Below are 20938 nucleotides of genomic sequence, written 5' to 3' on the forward strand. Positions count from 1 at the left end.
GACCGGTTTCACACCTACCCTTTCTTTCAAAAATACTTGAGCGCATGGTCTTTAACCACATCTCTGAATTCCTTTCTGGGAACAATCTGTATGATCCGAATCTGTCTGGCTTTAAGCAGGGTCGCTCTACCGAGACTGCACTCCTTTCAGTAATAGAATCACTGAGTTTGGCTGGAGCTGCTGGTCAGTCCTCAGCTTTATTGCTGCTAGATCTGTCCGCTACCTTTGACACAGTTAAGCACCAAATCCTCCTCTCCACACTTACTGAGCTTGGTATGTCAGGATCTGCCCTCCGCTGATTCATGTCCTGCCTCTTGGGGAGATCTTTTAGAGTATCTTGGAGGGGAGAAGTGTTCAAACCACACGGCTTATCCACAGGGGTACCTCAAGGGTCAGTGCTCGGTCCCCTTCTCTTCTCAATATACACCACCTCACTTGGTGCAATCATCCGCTTCCATGGTTTCTTATACCATTGCTATGCTGACGATACTCAGCTCTTCCTATCATTCCTGCCAGATAACCTAACAGTCTCAGCATGGATATCATCATGCCTTGCTGATATCTCTGCATGGATGAAAGAATGCCACCTTCAGCTTAAACTATCTAAGACTGAGCTCCTTGTCATTCCAGCCAGTCCATCCTTACAACAACAGATCAACATCCAGCTCGGATCAACCCAATTCATGCCTACAAAGTCTGCCCGAAATCTGGGTGTCATGACTGATGACCAACTAACCTTTAAGGTTCATGTGGCCTCGATTGCTCGGTCGTGCGGATTTGCCCTGCACATCAGGAAAATTAGACCCTACCTATCTGAGCATGCAGTACAACTCCTGGTACAGGCTCTTGTAATATCATGCATTGACTACTGCAACTCCTTACTGGCAGGTCTCTCTACATGCACTTTGAAACCTTTGCAAATGATCCAGAACACGGCGGTGCGTCTGGTCTTCAACCAACCCAAAACAGCACATATCACTCAACTGTTCATATCCCTCCACTGGCTCCCACTTGCTGCCCATATCAAATTCAAAACCTTAATGCTTCCTTACAAAAAGCAACTAAAACGGCTCTCGGCTACCTGAACTCCCTAATTCAGGTCTACACTCAGTCCCACTCACTACGTTCTGCCAATGAAAGGCGCCTGGCACTTCTGCCACAATGGGGCCCTAAGTCACTAGCCAGACTCTTTCTCTTCGGTAGTTCCCCAATAGTGGAACAAGTTATCAAACTCCATTTGATCCGCTGAGTCCCTCTCCATCTTTAAGAAGAAGCTAAAGACCTAGCTCTTTCTCGAACACCTCCACACCCGATGGTATTAATAAAAAAAATTTTCTTAAAAAGCTTCTATGTACCCTATGCATTGCCTTTGTGCACTGCCTGTTGTGATACCTATGTCGTATTGGACTTGAAGCCAGTTTTTGGTACTTACTTGCATTGTCGCCTCCTGACTAGATACTTGCTTGTGTTGTATTAACTCTCAGATGTACATCACTTTGGATAAAAGCATCTGCTAAATGCAATTGTAACATTGTAACACTTGTACATTGAAATGGCTTCCTTTCTGAAACTGGAGGTGCTGTAAAAGCACATTGTTCCATAAATTCTGCCAATGACTGATATGGTCGTATTCAGGACAACTCTGACTACACGCTAACCCGAATCAAGCATTTTTACAGTATCATTTTAGGGAATTTCAAAGTAAAAGTCCCACATTTTACATTGAAATGACTTTAAGTCTGAAACTTGGGGTGCTGCAAAGACACATTGCTACATAAATTCTGACAATGACTAATATGGTTGTTTTCAAGACAACTCTGACTACACACTAACCCCCAAATCAAAAAAATTTATTGTATTATTTTCACATGGAACATGTAAAATTTCACATCGTTCTAGTCAGCGTTCTTCCTGAACAGAATTCCATTGAAATTTTCAGCAAACCTACAAATGGTATAATGAAATTTGAGCTGACTTTCCCTTTGATTTTCTCAAAAACCGTCCGGTAAAAAAAACTCCAGGTTCATCGTGAATAGCATTGCTTTGAAAATTTCAGTAAACTTCTTTAAGAATAAAAAAGACAGTTCAAATATGAGGAATGGTATAATGTAATTTGAGCTCACTTTCTGGCTGCTCCAAGCACCGGTACTGTAACAGCGTGAATAGACGCGCATCAAAATCCAAGTGGCGGCTGGCTTGACCAAGGTTTCGTAAATGATGGCTCACTTGACCGCAGCAGAAATCCAGCAGGAGCGGATTTAAGAAAACAGTCCCGCACAGGACTCTATTGTGTGCCCTTCTGAAAATAAAACACTAAAAGCCCACACTCTGACCCCACTGGTGATGAGAACATGAGATTTTATAGGATCCTGTATATGTCATAATACTCCAATGAAAACTTTCTATAGCAATTCTTTTTTTTTTTTTTTTGTAAGCTGAGTTTTGACATTTGAGTCTGAAGATTGGGGTTTAATGAGAACACATTATTGTACATTCACAGCTTGCACAAACTGGCCTGAAAAGGGTTGTTATACAGTACCTAGTGTATAGTGTATCTCCTGAGACATTTAAATCTGTTTGCATTGCCCCCTGCCCTCTCCTTCAATCTCTTAACATTTCGTGTGTGCGCTTCATGAAACTACACTACATATATTTCTACTAACAATTAGTCTGACCACCTCCATATGTGGCTTTGAGGACATGGCTGCAATATGAAACAACAGGGGTGTCAGTAGCATCTTGGCACCACAATTATTTTCGCTGATACAGTATTTTCCTTATTACCAGCTCCCCTGCTGATCTTTTTCGTTGCATCTGCTAGTTGTTTTGTAATGAGAAGAGTGAGCAGTCTGTCCAACACTTAACTTAAATGTTAGGGTTAGAGCTTCCCTCCCTAAAAAAAAAAAAAAAAAAAAACTCACCCTGTAAACTGCGTTTAAATCCATCTTTAGGCAAATACTAACGGAACAAAAATGGCTTGCATTTAAGTTATGGACTCTATAAATCTAACTGCTGTTTATGATCATTTTCAAAATGTGTTCATCAAAATTTAAAAAGGGGCAAAGACTGTAAGATACACAGATATATATACACACACACACATATATATATATATAAATATATATACACACACAGACACACACACAGACACACACACATACACACACACACACATACAGTGCATCTGGAAAGTATTCACACCCCTTCACGTTCCCCACATTATGTTCGACCTTATTCCAAAATTAATTAAATTCCTTTTTTTCTCGTCAATCTACATACAATACCCCATAATGACAAAGCGAAAAAGGTTTTGTAGAAATTTTTGCAAATTTATTAAAAATGAAAAACTGAAATATTGCATGTACATAAGTATTCACACCCTTTACTCTACTTGGTTGAGGCACCCTTGGCAGCGATTACAGCCTCAAGTCTTCTTGGGTATGAAGCTACAAGCTTGGCACACCTGTATTTGGGGTATTTCTCCCATTCTTCTCTGCAGATCCTCTCCAGCTCTGTAAGGTTAGATGGGGAGCGTCACTGCACAGCTATTTTCAGGTCTTTCCAGAGATGTTCAATGGGGTTCAAGTCTGGGCTCTGGCTGGGCCACTCAAGGACATTCACAGACTTGTCCCGAAGCCACTCCATCGTTGTCTTGGCTGTGTGCTTAGGGTCATTGTCGTGTTGAAAGGTAAACTTTCGCCCCAGTCTGAGGTCCTGAGCACTCTGGAGCAGGTTTTCATCAAGGATCTCTCTCTACTTTGCTCCATTCATCTTCCCCTCGATCCTGACTAGTCTCCCAGTTCCTGCCGCTGAAAAACATCCCCACAGCATGATGCTGCCACCACCATGCTTCACTGTAGGGATGGTATTAGCAAGGTGATGAGAGGTGCCTGGTTTCCTCCAGATGTGACGTTAGGCATTCAGGCCAAAGAGTTCAATCTTGGTTTCATCAGACCAGAGAATCTTGTTACCCATGATCTGAGAGTCCTTTAGGTGCTTTCTGGCAAACTCCAAGTGGGCTGTCATGTGCCTTTTACTGAGCAGGGGCTTCCATCTGGCCACTCTACCATAAAGGCCTGATTGGTGGAGTGCTGCAGAGATGGTTGTCCTTCTGGAAGGTTCTCCCATCTCCACAGAGGAACGCTGGAGCTCTGTCAGAGTGACCATCAGGTTCTTGGTCACCTCCCTGACCAAGGCCCTTCTCCCCCGATTGTTCAGTTTGGCTGGGCGGCCAGCTCTAAGAAGAGTCCTGGTGGATCCAAACTTCTTCCATTTACGAATGATGAAGACCACTGTGCTCTTCAGGACCTTCTAAGCTGTAGAAATTTTTTTGTACCCTTCCCTAGATCTGTGCCTCGATACAATCCTGTCTCGGAGGTCCACAGACAATTCCTTTGACTTCATGGCTTGGTTTTTGCTCTGACATGCACTGTCAACAGTGGGACCTTATATAGACAGGTGTGTGCCTTTCCAAATCATGTCCAATCAATTGAATTTACTCGAGGTGGACTCCAATCAAGATCTAGAAACATCTCAAGGATGATCAGTGGAAACAGGATGAACCTGAGCTCAATTTTGAGTGTCATAGCAAAGGGTGTGAATACTTATGTACATGCAATATTTCAGTTTTTTATTTTTAATAAATTTGCAAACATTTCTACAAAACCTTTTTCACTTTGTCATTATGGGGTATTGTGTGTAGATTGATGAGAAAAAAAGGAATTTAATCCATTTTGGAATAAGGCTGTAACATAAAATGTGGGGAAAGTGAAGGGGTGTAAATACTTTCCGGATCCGGATCCAGATCCGGAAAGTACTCACACATGGAAACATCAGCGACCTTCGGGTGTTTCGCAAACTGGATTTCACGGGAAAAACTGAGTTACTTTCTAAAGGCTGCCCGAAACCAGCGTTGAAAGACCTTCACACTAAAAAGGGAAGGATCGTGGGGGGATTCCAACAAACCTGGTACGAATGCAAGAAACGGCTATGTGGCTGTGCAGCGACTAATCGCCTCTTTTGCTACTCCTGTATGTTGTTTTCAACGGGTGATTGATTACCTGTGGACTCAGGCAGGCTACGGGGACCTTAATAACCCGACAAACGCGCTCAGTAAACACAAGAAGACCGTAGTACACATCAGAAGCCAAGTAGCATTGAAAACATTTGGCACCAGCCGTACCGATTTAGCTCTCGATGAGCAAACGAGATTATCGATCGATCTTCTCAATCGAAAGGTTAGGGAGAATAGAAATATTCTAAACAAATTGATTGATGCCATATGCTATTTAGCTAAGCAAGAAATAGCATTTCGGGGCGATGAGGAAGGCAAGGACTCTGAACTGTGGCAACTACGTGATGTGAACTCCTTCATCTCATTGCAAAGTATGATGCAAATTTAGCCACCCATTTAAGCTCGTCTACCGTTTTCTCTGGCCTTTTCAATAAGATCCAAAATGATCTGATTGAGGCAATTGGAGACGTTATCAATAACAACATTAAAAATGAGATTTCTGAAGCCCCCTTTGTTGCTGTAGAAGTTGATGAATCAACAGAGGTAACAAATAAAGCACACGCATCAGTCATTCTGCACTATGTGCTGAATCAAGAGGTGAAAGAAGCCTTTTTAGGGTTCAATGACGTGAGCAGCGATAGGACTTTGGAGAAATTTAACTGCTTTGAAAAATTAGTTGCACAAACATACAACGGAGCCGCCGTTATGGCATCTAGTTTAAATGGAGTTCAGGCCAAGATCAGACAAAAATACCAGAGGCTATTTTCACGCATTGTTAAGCTCATAAATTAAATCTTGTACTATCACAATCGGCGAGGTCTATTTCAGAATGCCAGATCTTTTTCAAAACAGTGGAAGGGCTTTCATCATTCTTCAACAAATCGACAAAGCGCACGAAACTCCTGGATGAGGTCGTCAAACGATGGATACCAAGAGCTGTACCGACACGGTGGTCTTCGCACTCATGCCTCGTTCAGTCTATTAGCCACCACTACTCGGATTTGCAGACCATGTTTCAGTCGATGATCGATAATCCTACTGACTGGGATAATGAAACCCTAATGATGGCTACAAGGCTATGATGCCTGGCTGGCAAAGGCCTCGACGTGCTTTCTCCTTGACACCTATGAGGACATTTCAATGTCACTGATGCGCTGTTTAATATGCTGCAAAAAAGGGTATGGACATTGGTTATTGTTGTTCTAGAATACAAGACACAATGACAACTTTGGAAAACAAACGGCAGGGCTTTGATGCGCACTATGCGCAATTTGACCAGAAATGCTGCCAGCTCAACCTCGCGGAGGGGTGACCAAAACCCAACCAGTCCATCAAAGACGAGAGAATTTTGAATGACACGCTCGCACAATGAAGGCTAGATTTAGCAACTTCGACAGATTGAATTTCATTGGCCTTGTTGACAACAAGCAATTTAACCAAATGTCAAAAAAAAATTGACAATTACAAATATGAGAGCCTGGCGGTGTATGCTAAACGCTTCAATTTCATCAGACTTAATACAGACTTAGTTGGACTTTACCAAATACGGGAGGTGAGAGAGAAAACACCTGGGGAGATGCTTGGATGGCTCATTCAGCATGATTTGGTTGAAACCGTTCCTGAGGCAACAAAGTTGCTAAAATTAGTCTTAACTATACCAGCAGGAACGGTCTGTTGAGAGGTCATTTTCAACGATGAACAGAGTGAAGACCCTCAGTCGAAATCGCACCGGACAAGGATGCCTTTCATCGCTGCCCCTGATTTCAATTGAGAAGGAGAGACTTTCAAAACTCCAACAAACTGGAGACTTTTACAGTAAAGGTGTTCAGCCGCAAGGAGAGACGCATGGATTTCGTGTTCAAGTAAAGTAAGATAACATATTTCTATAACTTTATGTTATGGCTGCTGGTTCATACTGTTCACTTGCCTGATAAGCTGACGGCGATCTGATTTAACTGCTGTGCTGTGCTGCACTGGATAATTTACTGATTGAAGACCACCATGTCTAGTTTACATCTGAATGTATGCTCTGTGCTATGAAGTGGCGATCTTAGTTGACTGCTGTGCTGCACTGGTTATACTTTATTTAAGACCGCCTTCTTTACCTTTTGAATGTAGGCTTATGCGTTGTGCACTGATGTTGATAACGTTATATTTGGAGAGAGATTAGTTAGGCCACAGCAGATTGCTGTGGCCTAACTAGCTCTCTTTTAACTTATTTTTAGCTTTTGGTCTTCATGTGTGTATATCTTATACTGTGTTTGCTGTGTTTGTCTTGCACTGTTTGGTGAAGCCACAGCCCTCATTTCATTTTTAACATGTGCCTGCACATTGTTTTTAATGACAATAAAATTGAATTGAATTGAATTGTCTATCAACGGCTCTGAGTTAGGCTAATTGTCGCTGTCCATCACGGGGGTTCTGAATCAATCGATGAGCGAAGGGCGACGTGTATGGCCCTTGATTTGAAACATTATATCGCGAATGGCATTTTTTTTTTGTTTCTTTGTTTACGGGTAATCTGATCATAACGTTCGACACTGTAACACTCTGCTCACTGTTTATTAGCGGGTTCGAGGGCATCAATTTACCTGAATGGCATTTCCTTGACACTGCACTCACCCATAGCATTTGTGCTTGGCGCAATGCGTAATTAAGTATATTAAAATATTTTATGTTTACCCAATCTCAAAGCTCACGGCATGTGCCTGATCTGAACCGCTTATCCTGCTTGCAGGGTCGCGGGGATGATGCTGGAGCCTACCCCAGCAGTCATTGGGCGGCAGGCGGGGAGACACCCTGGACAGGCCACCAGGGCCATCACACAGGACCGACACACACACACACACACACACACACACACACACACACACACACACACACACACACACACACACACACATTCATACCTAGGGCAATTTAGTACGGCCGATTCACCTGACCTACATCTACATGTCTTTGGACTGTGGGAGGAAACCGGAACACTCGGAGGAAACCCCCACACACACGCGGAGAACATGCAAACTCCAAAAGCAAATTTGAAATTTGAACTTTGAAATTTGAGAGAGAGAGAGAGAGAGAGAGAGAGAGAGAGAGAGAGAGAAAGAGAGAGAGAGAGGACGACCCCCAAGGTTGGACTACCCCGGGGCTGCTCGAACCCACCAAACTCTAACGCAGAACTAAACTCTAAACTCTCTCGTATATATATAATTCTAATTTAGTGTGTCGCACCTCTTAATTTAATGATAAAAGTGTGGATTCCTCTCATTACGTACCTTGCTTATCACGTATAATGGCTCGGCTAATTTCTGCATCGTATATAGGAGGCTAACGTTGCATTTACACGGCGCCTATGTATGCGTTCATATAGCCAATGTAAGTGGAAAACGACCACATTTTTCAGTAGAAAAAAAGAAACGTTATACAACTAAAGGTTACCATACCTGCCACTTGGTCTGTACCTTCACGCCGTCGACATCAACACTCCGGGCGCCGCCATCTTTGATTACTGAATCCATCGGCGCTACTGAAACACTGCCCCCCAATGGACTGGAGGGACGATAACATCAGCAGCATCCGCAGCAGTACCACAACTACCACCACCTTCAGTACCACAGTGGTGGGGAATTAATTGTCAAGAGCTTGCAGTTTTCACCTCAGCTTTACAGTACACCTGCTAACTAGTCAGACTAGTCACCCCCCCCCCTTACCGTAGCTGCATGTTAGCTTGCTGTGGGTAGTGGAGCCGATGAATATGAATATACACTTATATACTAAATCCATCCATTATCCAAACCGCTTATCCTGGTCTCAGGGATGCTGGAACCTATCACGCAGACACGGAGAGAACATGCAAACTCTACACAGACGATGACCCCGGACGACACCCAAGGTTGGACTACCCTGGGGCTCGAACCCAGGACCTTCTTGCTGTGAAGCGACCACACTAACCACTGTGCCACCGTGCCGCCACTTATATACTAAATGCTTCCACATAACCTCACTTGTGATATGGGCTAAAAGTAATACTTTTCATTACACAAAATAAGAATGCTTTGCGAAAAGGGTTCTTCACAGGCTTCATTGATTTCATTCAAAAGAGAGGGCATGAATGTAAATGTAGGAAACTGATGCAGTCTGTGATGTGTGCGAAGATTTTGATGCAGAGTCGGAAACTAAATTCCCACTGCTTTGGTTTTCTATTTTCAAGTTATTTGATTATGTCTAATCAAAGTGCGTGTTTGTGCACAAGTAGGTGCAAAGGTGTCTGCAGATTGCTGTACAATAATAGTACATGCATTTCCCTGATAGGATAATTAGGTTTACCTTGCAAAGAACATCTTTGATCTTTTACGTACATTGTGCTTTGGAACTACTTAGCTGTAGCACAGGCAGCTCATTTAAATTTCACAATAACATATTTTTCAACATCCACATGTATAAATAAACATCACGTGCTTGAAAAAAGCTAAGAGACAAACTTAAAAATAAAAATCCTTTATTGCAACATCTTTTGGTCATTAAATCTAAGCTGTTTACATTGAAGACTGGAAAATTGGAGAACCAAATTTCAACAATTGGAAACAATCTAAATAGGAATGTATGTGAAACATAACTAAATATCCCATTGTTGTCATTATCATACAATAAAACCCCTAAATAAACTTAACTACTAACTTAACTATTATACTGACAGTATTCCCATAAGACGTGCTCAAAGTGGTGGGTAATCTTCGACTCAATCCCATTTCATTTCCAAAAAAGGGCCCTTGTGTCCATATTATGAGTGAATCTTATACCTTCCCCCACAAAGCATGCATTATTTTCTTCTTTCCTTTAAACAAGGAACAGAAAGGTTTCCATGGTAAATATTTCTGATTCCCCAGTAGTAAAATAAACCAGGAATCATCACATTATTTTGGATTTTAGGCATATATGTTTGGCCTATCTTTCACATTATTCAATAAAGTAATAGACAAGTGAAAATTCACAAATGCAATAAAATAATAGATAAAAAATAAAAATAAAAAGGACAATTCAATGACTATTTAATGCATGAGGTAAAAATGGTAAAACAAAACAGGATAAGGTTTAAAAAGGCAGAAATAATTGACAAAGTAAGGCACCAAGGAATGTTGAATAAATACTTGGATGTTCTAAAATGTCAAAACCACATGAATCTAAAAGCACGTTTCACCTGAGAGAAAACAATCTGAAATTCACATATCAGTTGCTGTCACTATTTACTTTCTGCAGGGCCACGGCGCTCACATTCAGGGCATCCTCGTTGGGCAGGAACTCTCTCAACAGGAATGACAGAAGCATCTGTCATAAGAGGACAAGTTTGCAAGAAAATGTCTCAAGCTTATATCTCAAAACAAAAAAAAACAAGGTTGTTTTATTTTTAAAGGGTGCAAAAAAAAATAAAAATTCAGTGCTATAAACAAGGAATGATAACGGGATGGCAGTTTCATCTCTCAAACTGCGAGGTCAGATACTTACATACACCAGCTTCTTGTTTTCTTCACTGTCCTGGAAAAGCTTAAAAACGGTCTCCACATCCGTCTTCTTCAAGATTAGGTAGTTTGAATCTAAGGTAAGAACAAGACATTGGTGAGAAGTGTTTCTGATATGCAACTCATGTTGACAAGTACTTTTCATAGAGAGGTGCAGAGCGCCGTCATGTACATCTGGCAATGATGAGGTGATGAGCCCTTTCCCTGGTCTCGCACTTCTCCTCGCTGGTGCGAGGGGGATTAGGCGTTGATGGCAAACCATCCGGCCACTGCTTCTCTCGCAACTTGTCCATGTATGAGGCTATCTGCTCCTCTGTCGGGTTCACCTTGTTTAAGAAGGAGTTCACTTTCCTAGAGAGGAATACAAAGATAAAGTCATTCACAAACCATCCCTTGACCACTCCATAATTCAAGAATGGTTAGAAAGCAGTACAACAACAAAAAAGTTGCTTACTTTTTTAAGATGGGCATGAAAGGTTTCAGTATGGCATCAAATATATTCAAGAGAATGGAGTTGCCTGTAAGGAGCAGGAACAGCTGGTTTTGTGAAAACAAACAAACCACATCCTTAAACTCTTACTGAGTAATTTTCAGTAGTATGAACACTGAATTTGAACAGTCTGAACAAACCAGATATTTCTTTCAACAGATCAATTATGGCTTTGGTTGCTTCAAGTTGCTCCCAGGACGCCTGGTTTTTCTGACACTGAGATTCGTCTTCTTTTGGCAGGCTGCCCTGGTCTTTGCCTTTCATCTTATGAAGTCCACCAGACAATCTGAAGCACAGTTTCTCTTTCTTGTTCAACCTCCCACCAAAATGTTTTCCTGATGGACCATCCGAGTTTTCTCCATAGCTTCGATTTTGACAGGATTGTTGACTGTAATCTGAATCAGTCTGTATGCAATCTGATTCGTTATTGGTAACTTTTGTTGAGGACAAAGAATCCTGTGACCTGGATCGGGATAATCCCTTTATTATAATTTTAAACTGAGAGGTGACAGGATTATCCAACTCTTCCATTTTGTCTTGAGAACAACCTTCATTACTGGAGCAGTCCGACCTAAAAAAAGCTTTGGCCTTTTCTGTTTCATCCTCAGATAGTTCTAAAGGAGGATCACTTGTAGAGATGATAATTGTCGGGAGTGCAGAATTTGTCAATTCTCTGCTCTTTTCACTTTGGGCGTCCAAAGTTGCCGCAGTTGGTATCGTGGTTTCTGGACGTGGAGAGACGGAGTCTTCCATTTTAGGTTCTGTTTGAGGGCCATTGACCTGACAAAGTCAGAGAAATCCATTTGTGACAGCTCATTCAGATGACACAAGCTTTTACGGCTTGTTACATCAGGTAACAACATAGCTTACAACAATTTATAATGCAATGGGAGTATACTGCCACTGAATTTAATAATTCATGTCAAACACTTTTTCTATTCAAAAAGCTGGGGCTATATTTCCATTTTACATGACAAAAAAAAAATTGCCTTTACTCTAGATGCTGTTCTGCTTTTAATTGTCTTGTACTGATTACCTCCTCTTCCTCTTGTCCTGGAGTCAGGAAGTAAGCTAAGCCACTCAGAAGGCCCCACACACCGCCATAATATTCCTCTTCACTCAGTAGTTTATCCAACGGGCAGAGGAACTGAAATACTGGCTGAGTGTGGCCTATTAGGTCATTAGAAACCAGTGCCTAGATGGTAAAATGGGGGGGGGGGGAGAAAACTGTTGAGTCCCTTGTCGCAACATCTCTCAGTTGGTGCTGTCCTGTGTCTTGGTCTGCTTTACCTGCAAGAATTGCTCCACAGAAGCTCTGGCATGTTGGATGATCTCATCGCTGACTGTCTCAAAGCTCTCCAGCGCTGATATCAAGGGCAGGCTGGTAGAGTCCTGGAAGTGTAGAAGCTACGTTCAAAACAACAAGTGGAAAAATAACAACAACTGTACAGTGCTTTTTCAAACCTCTTGTCAAAAGCATGCAACAAATCATCCCCTATGAATGCAATTCAATATTGTGGTGCATGTTACATTCCAAACTTGTGAAATAAGTCACATGGTTTGTTTTCACAACATTGCTGTACTAGCTCACATGGAATTGACAGTAAGGAGAAATACAAAGCAATTTTAGAGTAGATATGCAATGGAAAGTGAAGCAAATACATATATTCATGCAATTTCTTTTAAAAAAAAAGTGTTACCAATCAGTAAGTCTCCATTTACACAAGGCATAATGTGACATCAATGACTCAACAAGTTATGTAATAACGAGACTGGAAAAAGTAGAACTCCGTGCAAGGAGAGGCTTAAAATACCTAATAAATGACCCGTAAGAAATATTTTTGATAAAAGTTAATTGTTAAGAGTTGCTTTACTTGCTTGTGATTTGGGACATCAAGTCGACCACTGAGCAAAGCCTCTAGTCCACATTGTATGGGAGTATAGGGAAATAGGATCAGGTTTAAATTTACCAGTTGGGTCAGTTGCATTATCAGAATGGAAAATGCTGTTTCAATGGTTTCTTTAAAAAAAAAATTAAAAAGGGAAAGGAAAATCATCATGGCACATAAACATAATACTGTTGGTTTTTCCATTTCTGACCTGCCATCGGTTGCGGAAATATATAACATCCAGGTGGGTCTTTTTTATGTCCCATTGTAGGTTCTCCGGGTTGTCCCTTTCTTCCAAATGAACAGTGAAGATCAGCTGCTCATTTTCCCAGTTCACCTACAGCAAAGAAAATAACCTCTTGCTCAAACATTAACACAACATTCAAGGACATGCTTTCACAGGACCCCAACAAGCAGATAACCAGCCTTCAGGACATTCCACAGAGTTCAAGTGATTTACAACTCACATGGGGGATGCTGACAGTCCAGTGGCCAACCCGCCACATCTCATATGACAGTTTGAATTCCATCATGTCCTCTTGGACACTGGTCAAGTAGCTCTCCAGATCGCTGTCCTCCTAACAGCAAAAAAAAAAAAAGTGTCACTTTTCACATGTTGTCTGTCTTTGGTTATTGTAGCATCTGCATTAGTGTGATGATCTTACGGTGTCAGAGTCCCGCTGGCTGTGAATGGAGCCCTCCCTGCTATTGCCTTCGCTCTCATTGGTCAGATCACTGTGGGCAGACATTGCCCGCATCATCAAGTTCTGCTCCAGTTTCTTCATCTTCTTTTTTTTCGCTCTCTTAGACTTCATCTTGTCCATAAATTTCGACCATCCTTGCTTCAATTTGTTGGCTGATGTATATAAAACCACACACGTCAAGTTATGTCTCACAATTTAAGTTTAGATCAATTTGCTTTTATGTACATAATACTGACATGGCCATACGGTATGAGGAGCTTGTATCTTTTTGAGCACCAGCGACCTTGCGATTACTAGACGACCCACTCTCCCTCCTGAGTCATGCCGTAAGATTTCGGTCTTAAGTGTGTCAAAATGATAAGAATGAACGTGTTCTTGTTCTTTGATTTAAGAATAACTGCAAAACATTAATATTCTCCTGTTCCCAGAACTGGTCTCAGCTCCTAAATGATTTAACAGAGCTCAGGATTTGCCAGAAGATGGCTGTATTAGACACCTAGGAAGTGTCGAGTATGGGGACATTGATAAAAAGATACAGGCTTGTAGTCAAGAATCACAGTTTCTTAATCAAAGAAACTGAAAGAATGCTGCTTTTGGTTAATATAAAGAAAGGAGGATGGGTGAAGAAACAGGTAGCTCAAAAGGGGGCTTTCTCTCCCATATACGGTCAATGAAAAAAAGCCATTCTTGAAAAAGCTACCTGACGGAATTTAAAAAAAATGCACCGACATAATTGTAATTCTTTTTTGTTTTTTAAAACGACATTTGGGTGTTCTGTGAATTAAGCTCAGATCGGCAGCTAGGAATCACTCTTAATCTTTACTGAAAGTTGCTTTTAGCATATTCATACACAGTGCTTAGGTCCACTCTTTGGGACAAATTTAACTCGTAAGACAAGGTTTAAGACCATTCTAATGAGTATTTCTTACAATATTACACATTCTGGCCCCGTTCTTGTTCGCAAGTCATGAGACATACGCTCATGTTATATCATACGTATCAAACATCATCAAACTTTAAAACACTCATATGGCACTTTGGAATTAAATAAATTATGTATCACAATGTATGCAAGCGAAAACACACCTCTCTTTTTGGACTTAATCCTACTGCCAACTGAGATCTCTGCTCCCCCCAAACTCTGAGTCGTCCTTAAAAAACAGCCAGAACAACAAAATAAGGTCAGGCCCGGACCGATGAACTGGAAGAGTACAGTGCTTCACAGCTCAATGACAAGCCTGCAGTTTGCAAAAAGATAGCGTGCACTCACACTCCACTGGCCTCGCTCTCGCTCTCCAGAGAGGCTCCCTCCGAGTCGGAGCCACACAGCTCCTCCACAGAGCTTTTGGGGGTCACGCTGTCAAGCTGGCTTACCACCAGCTGGTTCAGGTTGTCTGGGTCACACAGCCACATCACCAGCAGCTCCAATGCTGAAGGAAAAACAGCCCACACACACTCATCCCGCTGCACTCCGTTTATTATGACTGTAAACACAGTTAAAACCCACATATCAGGGGAAACTCACATTTCAGGATGTTCAACATGGACAGGGATACTAACAGATAAGTACCATTGAATATGGATGACGGGGTTGCACAACTAATGGCATATATTTGTGTAGTATACTTTAGTCTCTAAAATATTGGCACGCCATTTCTTTTCAAAAATGTTCAATTAATTTGTTCACCAACTGTTAAATATTTACCCAATTTTTAAAAAATATCAGTTTTGTATAATCCAGCAGCCGATAATGCCGTTTACTCTGCCAAATCAAATCATGAACATTAAAGACACTAAGCCTGTTGCTGGACTGACTGGTACTGACCTATATGGTCTTCAGCAGCTCATCAGTTTACACACACACACACACACACACACACACACACACACACACACACACACACACACACAGCTTGGCATACACAAACAACCACACACACATATGCACATTTATTAAGACTGGGCCTACACACACACACAGCACCTTACATACACCGCACACTATTTATTATTATTACTGCTTTTTTGTTCTGTTTTGTTGTTATTCTATTGTTATTGTTGCTGCAGTGTTGAGGAGCTGAAACACAAGAATTTTACTCTCTTGTACTTGTATAATGAGACATAAAAAATAAAGAATCTTGAAATCATTTTAATATGCATAGCACTATTTGCATATAGGCATATCCATTAATCCACTCATCTAAATGAGGAATTGAGCAAAAGGTAGGATCTGGAAGTGCAGTATCAACGTTTAAATTCTTAACTATAAAACATTGTACTCAGAGGGGAAAAATGTAATTGTAAAACCTGCTGCGTGAACTCCTATAACAAGGTCTATAGGGTAACACACTGAATCTGTCAAATAAAATCGCACAGAGATATAGAGAGACAGACAGACAGACAGACAGACAGACAGAGACAAAGACACACAGAGAGAGAGAGAGAGAGAGAGAGAGAGAGAGAGAGAGAGAGAGAGAGACAGAGACAGAGACAGAGACAGAGACAGAGAGAGAATATCTAATGCATACTTACCCTTTAAGGCTATGATCTCATTTAAGGCACAGCGGTTGACATCTAGTCCCCACAGAGACTCGGGGAAAAGGTTACGTACCAGAGCCTCAGAAAACACTCTGAGAACTGCCATCTCCTCAGCCCTGGAGCCGAACAAGGGCTCTCTGAAACAGGATAAATCCAACAGATGATACTAAACAAAACTGCTGACATTCATTGCCACACACCTCGAGTAAGACAGAGTTGATAGTTTGATCAACTCTGTCTTATCGAGGTCTGTTGAGGTGTGTGGCGATGAATGTCAGCAGTTTTGTTTAGTTCTTTCAATAAATTTCATACCCTCCATTTAAAGACACATCTTGCAACTTTGAGTAGTCAGGGAACCAACCCATTAATTTTTCATTGCATACCCTAAGTTACTGTGTAGGATCCAATAAAAGTGGCTCAGTAAATGATTAATAGGTGATAAAAAGATTATTTAATTCATGGAGTAAAGTCTAGCATACATTTAAACATGTGCAGAGTGGTGAAACACTAGTTTGAAATCCTGTGGCATTCATAAAGAGGAGAAAGAAAAAAAGAGGGTCTCACCTATCAGGTTGCTTCGCATTATGCAAGTGCTGGGTCAAGATGCGAATACAGCCCACGACTGCTTCACAGACATCAAACTCTTTGGCTTTCTTGATGATCCTGTCAGTGACCAAGTAAAACTCTCTGCACAGCACCTGGTGTAGGGGCTGGCTTTCACGGGCCTCAGGGACATGGTACCAAGAGAGAAGGAGCTGGGTGTAAAGACACTCGAACACTGGGGAGAAAAACCACAGCAAAAATTACAACGTAACATAAATGGCTTGATTTGAATGACTTAGAAGTTACAGGTGCAGGTCATATGAAGTTCATAAATCCTATCACGTTGAGTGGCAGTTTTGCTCACATGATTTCATCAGATAGGCCATAGTAACTATTTAACCCTCACTGAAGCCTCTTGAACACAATCCAGGGAAGGGCAATGAAAACGATCATATTAGATATTCAAACCAAGATGACTTATTGTTATACATTTGACAGCATAATGTGCAACATAACCCTTAACCCCCCCCTCCCACCACCACCCAACCCTCAAACCAAAAAGATGTTTTACTCTTCTTCCCAAAAGCTCTTTCTTTACACCGTGAAACACGAGCTCTAGCTGTTGTTTGTACGCAAAATTGTCCTTTTCAGCAGTGTCATCTGCAAACAGGTATAATTTGCTGACTAAATGCCCCTGGGGAAACGGCTGAACCTCATCGGTCTCTTGAGACAAACGTAGATGATCCTTCACGCCACCCCACAACCGTGACGACATCAAAACTTCACGATAGATTTTTCGACCTCAACCTAGTCCAGCAAATATTACCTGAGCAAGTCTGTGGTTAAGATAACCTTAAACTATGTTTTACCTTGCTGGAGAGACCTCTGCAGATGGGGATATTGTGGCCCCTGCAGGATTTCAGCCTGTGTACTTGTTTCTGTGTTACTGACTCCATCAAACGCATCGCAACACACCAGCTGTGGCTCCCCGCCGTTTTCCTGAAAGAAGGGCAAAACATTAAATAGCTCCCCTTAATTAATAACAATTATGAGGTTATGCTGTTTAGCTCGTGGTCTAGTCTAAATTCCGTGTTCTGCGTTGGTTCATTGCCATGGTTTAATCACGACCGATTGACGTATGAACATAAGCAACAAGTGATGGACTCGCATTGTAATCTCTAAAGTGCGGATTTACCAAAACCCATCGCCTCCATTTGTAACATTCAAGTCGATGATGAGGGGGATCGCCCCCCCTCCATCTACAAGGTCTTCTCCATGTTAATGACCTGGGGGGGGGGGGGACGACGTAGACGCAGCTACTCTTAACGCATTCCATCTAACCCCTTTTCAAAAAGTACGAGTCACCAATTCGCGTCGTGCTCATCATTCATTACCTTTAGCATTTCCTCCACATCTTCTTCGTCCGTTTGCGTGCTCGTCTCCCGGCCGATGGTTCTGAATAACACCGGAGCCGCGAGACAACACAGAAAACACACAAGATACTGGGTCGCCGTCTGCACGTAGTCTGAAAAATACCATGCCAGACCGAGGATCGCGGCGATGGAGAAGCGCCCTAGGTACATGCTACTTTCCGGCTCGCAGGACGTCCCCTACACTCGCACTACTAGCTCGCTTCAAGGTGATGGTTTCGCGTTCGGCCCGAAGCCCTCCGCAGAGCCACATCGCCGGCGACGAAAACGAAACGCTTTCTTTAAATCGAGTGCCTTAATAAACCGAGGACGGGGGAGGAAGAAGAGGAAGTGAAAGTAGTCAGTGACTCAGTGCCGCGGTTGGCTGCCGGGCATCCCCCAGTCTTGCTGTCCGTGATAACGTCATGCCATCTTACAGGTTTATCATGGCTCTCCTGCACACGACACAGGTGGGCTGGGCTGGCCTAAACAGGCTGAATGTTACTCAGCGATTCATACATCGATTATTTACGTACTGATTTGTCGTTGTTTTGTTTTTTTAGTATAACAGATAGGCTATGAAAGTACACGGTTAGACGTATTTTACGGTTTACATTTCCCCTTTGATGAATTCTCGCAACAGAGAGAGAGAGAGAGAGAGAGAGAGAGAGAGAGAGAGAGAGAGAGAGAGAGAGAGAGAGAGAGAGAGAGAGAGAGAGAGAGAGAGAGAGCAAACGTTGGACCAAATCCTGGCCCAGGGAAACCCATGGAAAGGGGGAATAATTACACTGAACATGCAAGATCAATCACGTTTGCAAAAAAAACGTAGCCTATTGATTTTCTCATTTGGCTTTAAAGTGACGAACGCTTTTTGGCCACTTTGCATTTCACCGGTGTCAGATTTCGGGAAAAAGCCTTTGTATGATAAGACTAAAATTAACGGAACAGCAAGGAGGAAACGCGGCAAGAACTGAGTTCCGCCCCCTGTGTCGATTGAGTGTTGTTTTTTTTTAAGTTAGCGTGAATGTTTTGCTGGTATGCAGATCCCGATATGAGATGAAGTGAGTCAATTCATGTCTTTGTGTGCAACCATCTCTCATTTTACTTTAGGCTTGTCTCTGTGCCGCGTATAGTTTCTTGGTTCCCAGTTATATGAATTCACGGTTACCTCAATATGTCACAATGAGTGAAGTGGGTAGCAGGCTAAAGGAAGAGACGTCCCCCAATTCCCTTGACCATTGCTGACGCATACCAGCTTGACTGTTAACACCTGTGCCTCTCTAGTTTAGGCCGTATAGTTTTCAGGTGTAACGCGTGGGGAATCACATACCGTTGATTTGAGCATGCGCAACAATATTACAATATTTCTTCCCATCCACATCACATCCTTTATAGTTAACAGATAACCCAGATAAAGTAAAGACCTCCTTCTTCACCCAGGTTTACACTGGGCTGCATCGTGAGAAACAAAAGGACGAATGACCTCCAGTGGTGGCTACCATTTGGTCGAGCATCTAAATTCAGCATTTCCAAACTGTTTACATCTATGAGCGTTTGGTTTGTGGTCAACAGCCAGGTAAACACAGCTGCACCAGAAATTTTTTTTATGTAATTTCATATTTTTCACCTTCAAATACCTGAATTTAAAATGTATTTGTTAGTCATTGCCTGTTTCTCTTGTCCAGAGCGCGAGGATATGAGAATAATCCGTGGCCAGTCTGTGCCATGACGTCATTCAGTCCGACGGATGAAAGTACGAAATAGGTTGACTGACAGGAGGCTGTTAAGCACTCTCTCCCGTCCACAGGGATGTGTTTAATCGTTTTCACTTGATAAATATTATGTAAGACAAACCTGCCATACGGTGTTTGTATATTCATAACCGGTTTTTGAACATTTCATCTTGAAAGACGGGGAAGTCCACGAATGAATGGGACAAAAGTAAAATGTGTAAAATATATATAGCCAAGGCCACGAAAACGTGGAGTCTCAATAATTACCTTTTGAACTTGAGACTGGCGCTGAACGTTAATACCACTCACAGACACCAACGACACTGATCCTCTTTCCTTCTGATTCACTAATCCCTGATGAGTTGTAATGGGGCGGCTGTAGAAAGGCTTTGCTGATTGGAGGATGAACTTTGTTACCTGCTAAAATGGGCATTTGTAGACTTAATAACCGAACTTGTTTTAAGACTGGTTTCTCAATGTCAAGAATGATAACATGCCTTGCCATGAGTCTTGAAAGGAAGATTACATGACATCCAGCTGACTAAATCATGTAATCTGATAGTGTTACTAAAACAAGGTCGCACGGATCCTCCATTCAGGATCAGTCCAAGATAAGTGTCCAAGACTGAGTGAGTTGTGTGTCTGAAACCTTACACTGCATGCCTTACCGAATGAGCACTGTAGTAGACAGTATTTGCTCTCAAACACAGCTAATCCCCATCTGTGCTTTTGATAACACAATCACATAGGTGCTGTGATTGGTTCATCTATTAGAGAAGAGGCAGAACAGTCAGAGCCCCAATGGCGCTATGATGAACATGGGAGGGCAATGAGTACTCTGTGTCCTGTACGTGTTGAATGGCATTTGGCAAGAATCTGGTTCTCCATCACAGCTGGGGTAATCATGTGTCTGAAGGAATCTCAACCATGACACTCGGGTACAGTTGTCAGCTCCTTCACAAACATGTCAACACCCACTCAGATGTAATCTATAACAAAATGAACTTTTTTGTAATTGACTGCCGGGTTTAGATGTGCACTGTTACATGCAAACACACCTATGTCTCCATACATGCATGCACTTATGCTAAGTAGACAAATC

General features: G+C 42.1%; 2 protein-coding genes across 4 annotated transcripts in view; both read right to left on the minus strand.

The window, feature by feature from the left end:
• Positions 1–8525, minus strand: part of mrpl11 (mitochondrial ribosomal protein L11) — a 44756-nt gene extending 36231 nt beyond the window's left edge. The window contains exon 1 of one of the 3 annotated variants that reach the window (XM_056289291.1): positions 8458–8525. The gene's annotated coding sequence lies outside the window, so the exon portion shown is untranslated. The remainder of the gene's footprint in view (positions 1–8457) is intronic. The other 2 variants (XM_056289299.1, XM_056289307.1) reach the window with 2 other exon arrangements.
• Positions 8526–9516: 991 nt separating this feature from the next.
• Positions 9517–18392, minus strand: si:rp71-46j2.7 (uncharacterized). Its single transcript, XM_056277285.1, has 16 exons — positions 18089–18392; positions 17564–17693; positions 16716–16929; positions 16146–16288; positions 14884–15043; positions 14700–14764; positions 13575–13765; positions 13377–13487; positions 13121–13246; positions 12311–12427; positions 12057–12215; positions 11161–11800; positions 10985–11048; positions 10703–10881; positions 10517–10605; positions 9517–10339 (listed from the first exon to the last, which is right to left on the minus strand). The coding sequence occupies exons 1-16, from the start codon at positions 18275–18277 to the stop codon at positions 10241–10243; spliced, it is 2676 nt and encodes an 891-aa protein (XP_056133260.1). The 5' UTR covers positions 18278–18392; the 3' UTR covers positions 9517–10240.
• Between the last annotated feature and the right edge of the window lie 2546 nt (positions 18393–20938).

This window comes from Lampris incognitus, chromosome 1 (genome assembly GCF_029633865.1).
Source record: "Lampris incognitus isolate fLamInc1 chromosome 1, fLamInc1.hap2, whole genome shotgun sequence".
Classification (NCBI taxonomy): Eukaryota; Metazoa; Chordata; class Actinopteri; order Lampriformes; family Lampridae; genus Lampris; species Lampris incognitus.